Source organism: Daucus carota, chromosome 7 (assembly GCF_001625215.2).
Source record: "Daucus carota subsp. sativus chromosome 7, DH1 v3.0, whole genome shotgun sequence".
NCBI classification, from domain to species: Eukaryota; Viridiplantae; Streptophyta; class Magnoliopsida; order Apiales; family Apiaceae; genus Daucus; species Daucus carota.
The window spans coordinates 25,306,035-25,320,817 of NC_030387.2; the positions used below are offsets into that span (position 1 = coordinate 25,306,035).

The 14,783-nt window shown below is 34.4% G+C and overlaps 2 protein-coding genes across 8 annotated transcripts; one reads left to right on the forward strand and one right to left on the reverse strand.

The window, feature by feature from the left end:
- Positions 1 to 1,726: 1,726 nt before the first annotated feature.
- LOC108193816 (uncharacterized) lies at positions 1,727 to 7,875 on the forward strand. 4 transcript variants are annotated; one of them, XR_010285901.1, is made up of 4 exons: positions 1,728 to 1,918; positions 2,547 to 3,591; positions 6,290 to 6,535; positions 7,802 to 7,875. XR_010285901.1 is itself a non-coding variant. In XM_017360641.2 (3 exons), exon 2 carries the CDS (start codon positions 2,652 to 2,654, stop codon positions 3,588 to 3,590), a length of 939 nt encoding a protein of 312 aa, XP_017216130.1. In that variant the 5' UTR covers positions 1,727 to 1,918; positions 2,586 to 2,651; the 3' UTR covers position 3,591; positions 6,290 to 6,551. The 4 variants fall into 4 exon arrangements, 2 of the variants coding, with proteins under 2 accessions (XP_017216130.1, XP_017216131.1); XR_010285900.1 differs by having other exon boundaries at positions 2,586 to 3,591; XM_017360641.2 differs by lacking the exon at positions 7,802 to 7,875 and having other exon boundaries at positions 1,727 to 1,918; positions 2,586 to 3,591; positions 6,290 to 6,551.
- Positions 7,876 to 9,107: 1,232 nt separating this feature from the next.
- Positions 9,108 to 13,905, reverse strand: LOC108193449 (uncharacterized). Of its 4 annotated transcripts, none has more exons than XM_017360104.2 (5): positions 13,717 to 13,905; positions 12,808 to 13,105; positions 12,584 to 12,706; positions 11,628 to 11,918; positions 9,108 to 9,612 (listed from the first exon to the last, which is right to left on the reverse strand). In XM_017360104.2, the coding sequence occupies exons 2-5, from the start codon at positions 13,069 to 13,071 to the stop codon at positions 9,409 to 9,411; spliced, it is 882 nt and encodes a 293-aa protein (XP_017215593.1). In that variant the 5' UTR covers positions 13,072 to 13,105; positions 13,717 to 13,905; the 3' UTR covers positions 9,108 to 9,408. The 4 variants fall into 4 exon arrangements, with proteins under 4 accessions (XP_017215593.1, XP_017215594.1, XP_017215595.1 ...); XM_017360105.2 differs by having other exon boundaries at positions 12,808 to 13,100; positions 13,717 to 13,867; XM_017360106.2 differs by having other exon boundaries at positions 12,808 to 13,117; positions 13,717 to 13,855.
- Positions 13,906 to 14,783: the final 878 nt, after the last annotated feature.

A 14,783-nucleotide genomic window follows, 5' to 3' on the forward strand; every position in this document is an offset into this window, starting at 1 on the left:
AATATGACTCATGTTATTCATGTTTACGTGTCAGCCTCTCTTTAAGGTATCAGCAAATTTATATATGAGTTCTTGTTTGTTTGTTTTTTTTGAAAAAAATAAAATAATTCAGTAATGAAAAGCCATACGGCATCTACAGATATAATCGAAATTGAACAAACGCATAATCATATCACCGTTGAATCCTTCCTTCTTCGGTAGGCAACCAAGCGATTTTTTGAAGAGATATATACATGTTGTAATACTCCCAATGTTGTTTTGAGCAATCGACCATGAATGTATCACCATACAAATCTTTATCACTGAATCAGCACCATGAAAATCCCGCAGATCTGTAATCCCGGACATGATGAACACACAAAAACCAAACAAAAACCTAACTCTCACAAGGAGAGACCAAACAAAACCCAAATAAATTGGGAACTTATTGAAAAAAATAAAAAATTAATTAATAATAATAATATAAAAAGGCAAGATTGGGGCTTTCCACCAGTGAAAGCCGATGGAAGCCCCTCGGATGGATGGCAGAGGCGGCTTTTAGGGTTTTGAAGAGAGAGTTTTGGACGAAGAGAGTTTTTAATTGATATCCATTTATATATGAGTTCTTGTTCTTCATTAGTATTATACTTTAAAAATAATTATTTTATACAGTCTTATCTTACTATACCAATTATCTCTTATTCTCCATTAACTTTTTTAATTCTCCAGTTTCGTCCTTCACTAATTTCCAAGCATCTTCATTTCTCATTCTCCACTCATTTTCATCGTTCTTGATATTAATTCATTATAATATATTGGGATCTTTTTAAAATTACCCATCTGTAAAATTATTTTTTTAAAAATACTACCATCTTTTTCATTGTTTTTAAAAATACTTTTTCATAAAAAAAAAATTCAAAAATACGATTTGCAACTTTTGCAACCTCATTTGCAACCTTGGGCGGCGCAGCCGTAAAAGTTGCAAATGAGGTTGCAAAAGTTGCAAATGAGTTTGCAAAATTTGCAAATGAGGTTGCAAAAGTTGCAAATAAAAATGGAAAGTTGCAACTGTTGCAACTGCAATTGCAACTAGTTCAACTGAAAACTGTAAGTTGCAAAAGTTGCAAATGAGGTTGCAAATGAAGTTGCAACTGCAGTTGCAACTAAATGCAACTGAAAACTATATATAGTTGTAAATGAGGTTGCAAAAGTTGCAAATGAGGTTGCAACTGCAGTTGCAACTTTTGCAACCTCAGTTGCAACTAAATGCAACTGAAAACTGTAAGTAAAAACAGATGTATGGTGTGCCCCTGGCGGGGCCATTAGCTTACAATAGAATCAACTGAATGCAACCATATGCAACTGAATACAACCATATGCAACCATATATGCAATTACAAATCCTGATTTCAAGTTCCAGTTTTCAAATGTCATTTTCTACCTCATTTTCGGAATCGATATATATATAATGACATTTGAAAACTGGAACTTGAAATCAGGTTGCAACACGGCTGGCGCCGTCTGTAGTTGCAAATGAGGTTGCAAACAGTATTTTTGAAAAAAAAAATTATGAAAAGGTATTTTTAAAAATAATTCTGGAAGGTAGTATTTTTGAAAACAATAAAAGAAAAGGTAGGTAGTTTTGTAGATTTCCCTAATATATTTATTATAAAATTATTTTATAATGATAGGTGACTAGGGTGTCAGTTGTCACTAGGATATCCTATTTTTAAGATGAAGACCGTAGTCCGTATACATTACAAAAATGAAAATCAACCCCTAAGAATATCACTCTTTTGATTAAAAAAAAGACTCTTTTTAGCATCAGAAACGCACACCTCTGGTTGAACTTTTTTATTCTTTTTTCTGGCTGACAGACCTCTGGTTGAATTATAGATACAGATTCGTGTGTTTTGAAGACGCCGCAGTTACCTGATAGGTAAATTCTGAGTATGATATCATGTGGTTTTCACTTGTTAAGCTATTAATCTTTATGTGTTGCTGCGCTCTATGGATTTTCATTATTCACCACTGATTTGATATTCTGATTAATTTTAGTTATAAATTAGTAAGAACTAAAGAATGCTTGTATGGAGTATTGTTAATTGTTTCAAGTAAATGGATAACATGCTTCAGAATCCTAATTCATATCAGAGATTGACTGTCCCAGCTCCAAATGCTCCGGCCTCGGCTTGCTTTCGAAAACCAATATTTAGGCCGCAGATTGAATTAGTTGTTTTGACCAACGGATTAAATCAGTTGTTTTGTATGAAAATGTTTGGTAAATAACTGTTTGATTAGTTTTTTGTTTTAAAAATTAGCTTTTTGAGTTCAAACTGCTAACTTCCAAACACCAATATTAGATAATTCAAATAACCTCTAGTTTTTCTCAAACCTCTAGCTTCCGGACATGGCCTTAACTTTAAAAGAAAAGCGATAAATATCAAGTTGGCCATTGTAGAATCATAGAATACGTGTGATTTTTGATTCCCTATTTTTTTTTTTTCTTCATAATGTGTTTAACTTTTAATTTTATGCGGTTCGTGTTGACGTGTTTTATTTGTTAGGGAGTATCTGGATTATTTCATGATTGTTTTAAGCTACAGGATGAATTTATCTATATGAAATTTTGACTGAAGAGCAGTAGCACAAGCCGACCACCTCCAAGCAGCATGATGAAGCTTTTTGATTCTCATTGTCACCTCCAGGACCAAAGAATCTCCAATGTTGTCCCTAAACTAATTACAACGGCTCTTGATAATGGTATAGTTTATTTCGCTGTAAATGGAACCTCTGAGAAGGATTGGCCTAAGGTAAAGGAGATGAGTGACAGCTATCCTTGTATACTCCCCTCTTTCGGGATTCATCCCCTTTGGGTCACTAAGAGGACTCCCAGCTGGTTTAGTACATTGAAGAATTATTTTAAGGCTAATCCCTGTGCAGCAGTGGGTGAGATTGGACTGGACAAAGGTACACGTGGAAAGAAGGTTGACTTTGCTGACCAAATTGAGGTATTCCAGCAGCAGCTTCAACTAGCTAAAGATTTGAAAAGACCGGTGTCTGTTCATTGTGTGCGTGCCTTTGGAGATCTTCTTCCAGTAATGAAATCTTTGGGGCCATTCCCTGCTGGTGTGATACTCCATTCTTACCTAGGTTCTGCAGAGATGGTTCCTGAATTTGCTAAGCTTGGTGCTTACTTCTCCTTTTCAGGGTACCTTATGTCCTTGAAAGAAAGCAAAGCAAAGAAAATGCTAAAATCTGTACCTGCTGATCGAATTTTATTGGAGACTGATGCACCAGATGGGCTACCAAAATCTGATAATTTGGAGTCGCTGTTTTATATTGAAAAAGATTCTTCTCATCCTGAGGATCATAATGCTCAGGTTCAAAATGCAGCTCCAGTTGAGGGCAGTTCCTCCGACAGTACATGCTGTGATGCAAAGAACTCCTCTGCAGTACCGAATGAAACTCTGAATCATCCGGCCAACATTAAAACTGTACTTGCTTATGTGGCATCGCTGCTTGATGTCAATCAAGAAGAACTTGCAGACATAACTTATGAAAATGCATCACGGTTGTTTTCCTATGAAGGTTCTAAGTTAATATTATAAGGTTAGTTATGTGCTTCTACTTTATCACATGAGCATTTTTTCTGTTTCTAATTGGTGAAACGTTTTTACTTGTACATTATCTTTATCTGTATGTATTGGGTTGTATAATTTTCTCTTAAATTGTCAAAATTTAGAATAAGACATCTCCCGTTTTGATGTATGTCAGTTTGGGCCTGATTCTGGTAGGAGCCAACATGTACAGCCGAGACATATTTGCACAGAGTGCTCAATACTGTATTCAAAGGACAACAGTACATGTACTCTGTAATAGTTTCTGCGTCCCTGCATAGTTATATTCCCTATTTGAGCAAGAGAGCAAGTTCAATTGTAGATGCTAAATATGTATTGCTATTGCTATAATATAGCACCACAAAGTACATTTTGGTGCTAAATTAGAACTTGTACTCCAACGCGATTTTCATAATTAGTTTTAAATTTACCCAACTCTTTTAACTTCTACGTATGTTTTTGGTTTTGGTGATGTGTAATTCAATAATTGTGCAAGTCATCTACTCCAGTTATAGTTATTTATGATGTGTCAAGGGTGGATGGATCCATCCTTGGTTTCAAATATAGAACCAAGGATGCATATATGCATCTTTGCATCCAAATGTAGAACCCTTTGGAGTTGAGGGTGCTATAATATACTCCCTCTGTCCCATTTAATTGTATACGTTTCTTTTCAACTGCTCGACACGCATTTCAATGCTCTTATAAAATATAGTTCCGTAACTTATTTTTGAGATTTTCCTTTTCTGAATAAAAATATAACATCCAAACTTTAATTCAGAAAAAGAAAATTTCAAAAATAAATTACACAACTACACTCTACAAAAGCATTAAAGTCCGTGCCGCGTCCCCGTCCCCCAATGTATACAACTCAGGGGGACGGAGGGAGTAGCAATAGCACCACTTATAGCATTGAAATGGGCTTGCTCTTATGCAGAAAATTTTAAGTATCCTAAATATCTCCTACACCAGAGCATAGTTCATCAATTTACTTTCAGAGACTATAGTAAGTTCCAGTGTGCCTCATTCCTTAATACTTCAAAATTATAAGGTTTGGGTTTGGGTTATGCATTTCGCATTTATATATTATTTGGCAGTAGCTTTTAATTAATTTTGGAATGTGGGATCCTCAAAAAATGAGTTTTCGATGATGTCAACTCTTCCTCTTCCTCGGGGCTGTCTTTTTGAGTTTTGGAATTGGAGATTTCTACAGAATTTCATGTCTCATTTGTATGAATTCTAATTCGCACTCCTTATATCTTAGGAATGTACTTCTGCAATTACTTTTAATCACGGTAAAATATTTTTTAGAATTTACTTCATATAGCCAGATGTCTTTCACTTTCAGATACGATCTGTGTTTTTTCTTATTAATGTTGCAACTGTTGCATCTCTCTAATTAGGGTAGACAGAATCTGCTCGCCTTGTCTTTGTTTTATGCTTTCAAAATATTTGATAAATTTAAAGTCTTTGCTTTCCCAGTTTGTTACTCCCTCTGTCCCCTTCCCTTTTACATGTTCATTTCTAAAAGTCAAGTTGACCGATCATTGATCAAATATTAAAAAATATTCATTTATTATATATAAAAATCAAAAGTTACATTTTAAAATAGACTAGATGTACGTTTCAATCATATATATTTTTAATTATAAGATATATATAAATTTTAGTCAAACTATAATCAATTTGACCATTCAAAAGTCAAAAAGGACATGTATTTAGGGACGGAGGGAGGGAGTAGTATGTAGTAGCATTTAAAAATTTATTGACAAAAATGACATGCGGAAAAGAATCATAATATTACTTCTTTTTTGTCAGGGAATCATAATATTACATTAAATGACATAAAAATAGAGAAATGAAGAAGTAAGAATAAAGAGCCATGGTTCAAATAGAACTCCAGGAGACTTTTAGAGGCTCTTTATAAACTAAAGAGCCTCTTCTCTTCCCTCTATTTTAAGAGCCTCCACATGAGTCTCAACTTGTTTTTATTAATAGAAAAATGTGTTCCCTCCAATTCATCCACTATTTTTCCCTCTCTTTTAATTCAAACATGAATAAAATATAAAATAGAGAATGAGTGTAAGAGCATTGCCGGAGTTGAGACTTTTAATTATGTAGTAACTTGCTAGGAGCCACATTGTTTATAATGTATTTAGGAGACTCTTGGAGATGCTCTTGTACTAGTATCTAATATGGTATTTTACTCTCAGTTACATTTTGTACTTATCCTTTACCTCCACAACATTACACACCAGAAAAAATCTGTCTGGAATGAGCAATGTGATCGAGTAAATTAATGTGTAAGCCTGGTTCAGGTCGGTGTTGATAATAAGATGGATTAATAATAAAGTATATCTCCTGACCAAATAAATAAATAATAAAGTATATGAGCAATTGAGCACAGTTTTACACTCTCATACACACTATACGCGGAATAATCTAGTAGATGCCTTTAATCTTCATCAATTGTTTAAATTTGGACCAACTTGAGTAGAAGCAATATGGTTTTTACTACTTGGTCAAGCATAAAGAGTTTTAAAAACAATGAAATGATCATTTGTGATTGATATATAATGTGTGACACTTTCTTTTCCCTTAGCACTTCCTCACTGTAACTGTGATGCATATATATATGAATTTTGCTGAGGTGTATTACTTTGTAATCTGTTATATGATTTGTTGAGCAGGTCAAGATTAAGCTAGGCAGTGGACAATTCCTAACAAAAGCTGCTGATGGAAACCATAAGTGGATGTTGGGTGTTATGTGCCAGATTTTGCAGTGCTTCTTACACAGACTAGGAATGGGAGTCTGAAAATCAGTGATCGTACTTCGTATATCGATAGAAAAGTAGCGGCGAAATATAAGTTGTATTTTCATAATTAGAAGAACGGTAAAGAGAACTTTTGGTGAGCGTTTGTTTCTTACTAATATGGTTTTGATACTCTCAAGGTTTTGATGATGACACTAACAGCAAGCTAATAACATGAAACTGATATGTGTAAGCATGCTATCAAAGGTTGTTTATGCGGACTAACAGTATTTCAGGATGTTAGCATGATTATAGCTGTCAGCAAGCTTACAGGAATATTTACAAGCTATCAGCAGGCTTACAGCGTGAACAGAGAAACAATCAGATAAAGATCAAAGTCTGTTTTTCAAGGAGATTTAATAGGAAACGACTTTGTAAGGATTCTAATATTTATATATATCTGATATAAATATTAGAGCTCAGTTTTATAAAGAGTTTCATTCAAAAACGTTTTCCTAACAAATAGGAGATTTTATTTCAAATCGATCTTATCTTTAACAAACTCCTATTTTGTTTCAAACGGGTTTTAATTTAAATATCTTTACTGAGATGATTTCAAACGTGACTTATCCTTTACTCAGTAATCTTACTTCATTCAAACGTTCATCATTCAATTCAAATTTAAACGTGAGGTTGTTACCAAGATCGTTGGGAAATTTGTTGGAGTATGACCGTTGGTATGATGTATATAAACTTGAGTGTGGTTTCGGTTTTGAGAACAAGGAAAACACACCAAGCTTTCTGAAATACAACTCTTTACATTGCTAAATCTTTTATTGAGCTCTAGTACTTATATTTATATATATCGATATTGAGAGTTCATAGTTTCGGTTGTATTACACTTATTCATTGTATTGTTCAAGGTGTAATGTTTTGTTGCTGTGTATCGAGCTTGTGAAACAAGGGAACAAGGGGACTAGTTAGCTTGGAGAATATACTTGGGAAGTATAGGTCTTGGTAGGCTTTTGGTTCGTGGTTCAGGGGTTTCAGCAGGCTGATAACAGGAACAAGGGAGAAAGGGAGTTATATTATTGAATCTTGTAATCGTTGATATTATTGATTAATAATATAATCTCTTACCAGTTGGTAGGGGACCAGGACGTAGACCATTAGGGTTAGGGGTCGAACCTGGCTAAAATTCTTGGTGTTGCTAGCATACTGCTTTACATTATCTGCATTGCATTTATCTTATTAGCAGGCTAACAGTTTACTCTGAAAATTAACAGCAGGCTGTCTTTGACAGATTAATTATTCGGTAACTTATAAAAATCGGGTATATTAGCCATAACACCTATTCACCCCCCCTCTAGGTGTTATGGCTAATATACCCGATTTTTATAAGTTACCGAATAATTAATCTGTCAAAGACAGCCTGCTGTTAATTTTCAGGTTTCTGTTCATGTATCAAGATAGATTTTGAATTGGTTGTAACATAGTCAACGTGTTGTGTTATATTCCCTAAACCTTTTCTACAATTCTGTTACTGGGGAACTAAATTGATAATAGAAATTCAGAAACTGGGAATATAGAACTCAGAGCTGATCTTAACCCTTTTATCTCAGTGTTGGATTTGTACCCTTGACAGGGGCGGATGCAAAGGGTGGCTCAGGGGCTTGAGCACCTCGCGCCCAAAAAAAAGAAGGTAATAAAATTAAAATTATATATATAAGCGCCTCCCTAATAAAATTAAGCACCCCTTTAAGAATTTAACTATTTAAGCATTCAACACATTTTAAAAAAAAAAATCAGTGTATGTGATAGTCCATTTGAATTTGTATAAGAAAGCCCAAAACTCATGCTCCTCTGCTACCGAGTGCCGATTGCAGCCTCCAAGTCAGGCTGCCTGTATAACTTAAGTATGACCTGCTGCAGTGTTAGTGTGATGGCCTAGATTACTCCTCTTCTTCTCTTATTAGTAAAGAAGCTTCATATTTGATTTCCATTGTTAGTAAGCAGGGAAGCTTACAAGAAAATTAGGGAAATTGAATATGAAGTTTCCTCACAAAGAAGAGAAAAAGAGGATTAATCTATGTCATCACATTAGCACTGCAGCAGGTTATACTCCTAGTTACTTCTCCACTTAACTCCGCTATCAAACTAGGGATACTTGAACTAAGCCGAATTTGTGGAGCAAGGACTGCTAACCCGACTCTGTTAATCTGTTCCTAAGCCGATCTGTGGACTGAGTTGCTAACTGCACTCTCTCTCATCTTCAAAGAGGAATTCCCAATCTAATATCCACATAAATACCTATTCTACTTTCATGCAATAATCTAATAGCATATGGGGATTTTACCAGCTATTCCCTCTAACGCAGGGAAGTAATCCAATCCCCTCTAATAGCATATGGCCTATGGGACATGCAATGATACCTTCTAATCTTCAATTCCATTTCAATTTTTCTTTTTCTTGCTCCCCCATTTTTTTTCTGTTTACATCAACTGTTTTTAATTAATACTAAAAGATTTGTTATTTCTAATTTGCCCGAAGTTGCATCTTTTTGCTTTTGTTTAATTGTTCCCATGCAATATCAAACATTGCGTTCTGTTATGTATTTTTATTTTCTGAAACACAAGCTTTTTCAAGATGACTCAGCAAAATGGAATGCTAAATCTGACCCAAGAAGTCAAACTGTTCAACCCAGGATACAAAGAACAGGCGCACGACGAACAATCGCTAAATTTGCACAGTTCACTAAACTATGGTAATGTCTGAGTACCATTGCCAAAAATAGGAGTATCAACTAAGAAAAATATTCTGACAGCAGAATGATAGACATAGTAACATGATCCAGCTAGTATTGTCTGGACACATTGGTGACAGTAAAAAGGGCACATAATGAGTACAAATTGTGCTGTTTCTACCTCTGAATATATATTGCATTTGTTGAAAAAGTTAGCCAGCAGCAAATGAAATAGCAGGACCTCTTGGCACTGCAACTGCTAAAATCAGAAGCCCTCTGGTGCCTTAAAGAAAGCCTCTTGTGGGAAGTTCAATCATTCATTTCTCCGTTTAAATTTTGCTTGAACATCACCCATATAGGGAGCAACATGGTATGCATATTGCTGAAAAACAGAAAACACAATCATCTCAATACAAACCAAGATATTCTGAAGGCTTTCATCAATATGCTCCACCTCCAGCCAGAAATGATGAGATTTAATCACGCCCATTGAAACAAGGGTTTTAAGCACTACTCCCTGCATTGGCATAAGAATTGATTCATTCACATGTCTAGTCAGGAAGAAAATTCAGAAATACATTTAACAGACTAGAAAGGAAAAACATGATATTAGAACTCAAGAAGTACAGAGAAAATAGACGTAATGGCTCTTGGGCACATCCAAACAACATCAAGCAACTGCATCCAGATGAACTTTCAAATTCTACAGCCCCCCCCCCCCCCCCCCCCCCCCCACACACACACACACACACACACACACCAAAAAAAATTCACACAGATGTCCTCCGAGCCCCCAGATTGAAGGGTAGCAACATATTCAAATTTGAACTATAAGCTGAAGTCCAATGCTTCCAATAGGATAATTGTACTTTGGTCACGAAGCTGACCGCGAACTAAGACTGTTGTCATTGTGCTTAGTTTATGGTCAGTCAACTATCGTAACCTAGTGCAAAGACATGACAACACTTCAGCAATTTTCTGTTAATACATCAACACATGACCTCATGTAGCCATTAAATAAAACTGATTAGGAAAGAATGGTCCCATATTCTTTTCCAATCAGATCTGGCAACAAAACCAATAAGCCTCTAGTATGTGCATGTCAGTCTAGGCGTGGAGGCAAGTAAGGGCGAGCAGACGCCTCTGCTCACCCTGAAATCTGAGAATTCATGTATTCAATTTTCACTCTGATAACAGCCTCGGCCAAAACCTTAGTATATTGTAAAAGCTCAAAACCGGACATGTAAGAGATGCAAGTATATATCCTCATCTGTATACTGTACTCCTGTCTAAATGTCTATGCTAGGTTCTAATGTTTAGTAGCTGTTAAGACAGCATGAATTATATTTCTATAAGTTTTATATGTGCTCATTATTATCGGTTACGACTTAATTTTTTAATAAAGTATACTCAGTATAGGAAAAAAAACTGATTATAAGAATTAATAATTAATCCAGACAAAAGTTTAAATGATCACTTTTTAGCCCTCCCTGGATATAAAATATTCTATCAAATTTTTGTAAAAAATAGAGGAAGAAATTTTTAAGCCCTCCCTTGGATCTTAATCCTGACTCAGACCCTGCATGTTACATATTCTCTTTTAACGAAAATGGAACAAATACATTGCACTGTTAAATTTTAATAGAAGAAAACACAGAAAAAACTAGTAATCCTTAGATTTTCATGCTAGAACAGGAATTTGATTACATCAAATGTGGTCAATCAACAGGGTACCAAGCTTTTAAGGCATCACATAGTTAACATGTTAAAAATTAGAGGTGAATAGGCTAACTCAGACTCAATTTGCAGCATGGTCAATTAAGTCAAAAGGCTTACAAATAACAATAAAATTCTTATTGTTTATTTAATGGCTATGAAAGTTCATCTATTTTTAGTAATCCAAATAGAAACTATTAACAAAAAGATTATGTGATTATAAGCATTTTGAGTTGAGTGACCCAGTTGCGAGTTGGGTTTAAATTGGTGATGAAATAGCCTATTCATCCTATAAAAATAGATGAATATTGAAATATATTTAGGTCCAGATAGTGGAATATGGAAAAACTTGCAAATACGTGAGAGGACGCAAAAGATATGTGAAGGAAAATTAAGAGTATTAATTTCATTGAGGGAACGGAAACTATATTTGAAAGAGAGACAAAACTTCATCTTGAGTATGCTACAGCTAAACCCAATATAATTTTACTTCACCAATTCAGTCACTATTTTCACACAAAGCTCTCAATCAATCATGACAGTTTTGTGTGTTATCTTTAGTATAAATAGACATCTAAATTCATAACATACATGAGACTAGATCATTAACACCAGCATGTTTGTGAAGCCTCAATAAGCCTACATTTTACTCATTGGTCACACATTTAGACACTAACTTCTAAAAGGTCTCCCTAGTTTCCTATAAGATGTGGTATCAGGTACCTTCAACAATGTATTCAATTAAAAGAAGTGCTATGACAAAGAAGAGGAGTCCAAACAAGAGAATCCAACTTTTAACAAATAGTCATATATTACCTGCCAGAAGCAAAAGAAAACAGTTCCTTTAAGGCAGACGAACTTTGCCAGTGGCTTATGCGGTTCCAGTTCCTTTGCAAATACATGGTAAAATTTCACCAAGGAGTACAGAGCTAATGATATTGACATGCTAATAATGATGGTGAATAGCCAACTTGCCCAGCTGGGATAAATATCTAATATTCGTAATGTTATCATCAAAACCGAGCATATTGGGCGAGTAATGACGAATTGCCATGCCCAGTATTTCAGAAGCCTCAAAGTACGCTGGTCCAGTAGAGTAGTGCGTGGCTACAGTTAAAAAATTAAGTTATTAACAAGATGTATTCATACAATTTACAAGATTAACGAGTCACAATCATAGACTTTTTACATTGAAATGCTATTCCAATTAACTGTTACCCCAACCAAATAAAATTTAGAAGGTAGAAACAGAACCTAGTTTTAAGGGAGGTCCTTATTGTGTACTAGTAGCCGCTTACTAGAGATTTAGCCTAACATGAGAATTAGTGGTTATCTGAAGTTCAGAAAGTATAGCTACAGTTGCAGAATTATGGTAAGTTGATAAATATAAGATCCAACAACGAACTTTAACCCAGAAAACTAAAACAAGTAAAAGGGAGATGGTGGATTTGAATTACTCAACTCAAATACTCTATAAAGAAATTAATTCTGGATTCATGTAAACACCCCTTTTTACCCTTCCCTAACCAGTATATTTTCAGATCTGCAACCTGCCCTAGCCACCACGCACATTCATACAGGTGCAGTAAACAGAAAGAGTGAAAAAGAAAAGAAAATGTTTCATGTGTGTGCGTGTGTATCAGTGTATTTCACTTGATCATTCCACAAATGTCTTGTTACATTCAATATATAATATCTTGGCATTTCCATCTAACATGCTGAAATCTTTAGGCCAAGTACACGAAAAATAACTTAATGGAGAAATTGTTCACCTGAAAAAGTGTCATTGGAAATGAATGCCGAATTTCTCTTCCTTTCATTTCATCAGGTACCATGTCGCTGTCGAAGGATATGTGCAAGTAACTATATATTAAGGCCAAAAACTTCGCAATCACCTGCAATTTGGAAAAAAAAAAATCCAAGGACACATGGCAAGCATTAAAATAAGGTATAACTAACGTAAAGAACAAGTACTAGCAACAGTAATGGTACTTACAACAGCCTCATAACATTCCTTAATGGGGTCTAAAAGCATGACATATGGTTTGCTTCCTTTAAGATCCAACATACCAATAAAAGATTTAATAGCATAAATAGGAGCCAAGAGGATAATAAAGAGTATCGCTCTTTGTTCCTTTGGATTCTTCCAGTAAAATAGATGTTGTGATAGAAGCTGGACTGTAAAGTGCATTGACATGAATGCACAACCGGCACACCCCAGAACAGTAATCTCTCCACGGTTCATTTTACTTATGTCCATAGTGAATCAGCAGCTTTCAAACCCCCAGCCTACTCTGAAAAAGATGCTACAAAACTTGAGGATTATTCCAATTTATCTCGCCTTATAAGAAAAAGATCAAACTGATTTCCCCACCCTTCACCATTACAACTTAAATGAAATGTGTACACATCGATACATAACTTTGATCTAGTATGCTTATAACATAAAGTTTGTGCCTCAAAGAAAGAGAGATATGAAACCGATATGCATCTAGTTTGAGAATAAACATATAATTAGGAATTACTGGATTTCATGATCGCTACACAAGCTAATACAATTGAACCTAATGAAATCGAAATTGAGATTTGCAGTGGCATAGATTAACAAGTAAACTGATTTCTCAAATATAACGATCCAGCTTCGAGTAGTTATTAACACAAATTATAAGAATCTTTACTTCACCCAATCCAATTATCATATACAAGTGCTAGTACTAGTAGAATAAAGTAAATGGCAAAGTTGGTTCATTTCAAATTCTTAATTCCAGGGCTGGGTCTGATAAATATTGTGGTAATCATCTGGTGTTTGTTGAGTAAGAGAAAACATAGAATTGAATTGAGACACGCATGAAATAAAAGAAGAGAGCAAGTAGAATAGTGTAAATTGAGATCTGAAGAAGCTCACCGATGATGCTAGGAACAAAAATGAAGAGCTTCTTGTGAGTATGTGTTTGACTTGTAAAATTACATATCGGTTAAGAGTTAAGACGAAGAGGTATTGGGCGACTCCCAGCACACAACTGTGGAATAAGTCTGGAACTCCTGCAAGGAGCGCGTTTGGATTTTTTTTTCGCGAAAATATAAGACCCGTTTTATGAAAAAGTTTCATGCTGTTAAAAAATTACCTTATTATTTTGTCAAAAAAAAAATTACTTTCTTATTGTTAATATGATGATTAATTGATTATTATTACTATAATAAGAGTTGTTTGGAGAAGTTGAGATTTGATGAAATTGTTTCGTGAATGTTGATTATGAAAAAAGATTATCATGTATATCAACCAAACACTTGTTATCTGTCGGGAAAAGAAAAAAAAAAAAACAAACACAGGTCTTAACTTCCGGTCCTTTTGTTATAATACATGAGTCTACCACACTGCAGTTAACCAATTAAAAAAAAGAAATTATTTTAGAACCAATCAGAGGTCATTCCTAAATTTTAGACCAATCATATTTTTTCTCCAACTTTTCTTCTACCACACTATGCAGTTAACTAATCAAAAAACAGGAATTATTTTAGGACCAATTAGAAATCATTCGTAAATTTAGACCAACCATATTTATATGACAATAATATAATTTCATATGTACATTCTTTTACTCTTATTATTTTTCAATATTTCATATTGTAATTTAGCCCAGCATCGGTGCAAATTTAGAATTAGTATGAAACTGAACCGAGATAATTCAGATTTTAGGTCTGGAACAAGGAGTAGGGATTGCATTTCATATTTTCTAAACGAGTCGATCCATATATAATATTTGATTGAAAAGAAAATATGATTTTTTCCATTTGATTTAATACGAGTGACATTTACTGTTGATCAAATTCAGAGTATTAAAAAAATAATATTATTTTCTTAAAAAAATTATACCTATATTATATTATTATGTAATAAAATTATATAAATGATATCAAAATAATATTATTTCATAATGATGGCCCTCCTGCATTCACACCAACCACACCAAT

Bases quoted from the DNA above. Each gene is read 5' to 3' on its own strand.
- LOC108193449 (XM_017360104.2), bottom strand. From the start codon at position 13,071: ATGGACATAAGTAAAATGAACCGTGGAGAGATTACTGTTCTGGGGTGT. The intron at 12,707-12,807 runs GTAAGTACCATT...TCCAAATTGCAG, and splicing joins AGGAATGTTATGAGGCTGTT to GTGATTGCGAAGTTTTTGGC. The intron at 11,919-12,583 runs GTGAACAATTTC...TTTTAACTGTAG, and splicing joins TTCCAATGACACTTTTTCAG to CCACGCACTACTCTACTGGA.
- LOC108193816 (XM_017360641.2), top strand. From the start codon at position 2,652: ATGATGAAGCTTTTTGATTCTCATTGTCACCTCCAGGACCAAAGAATC.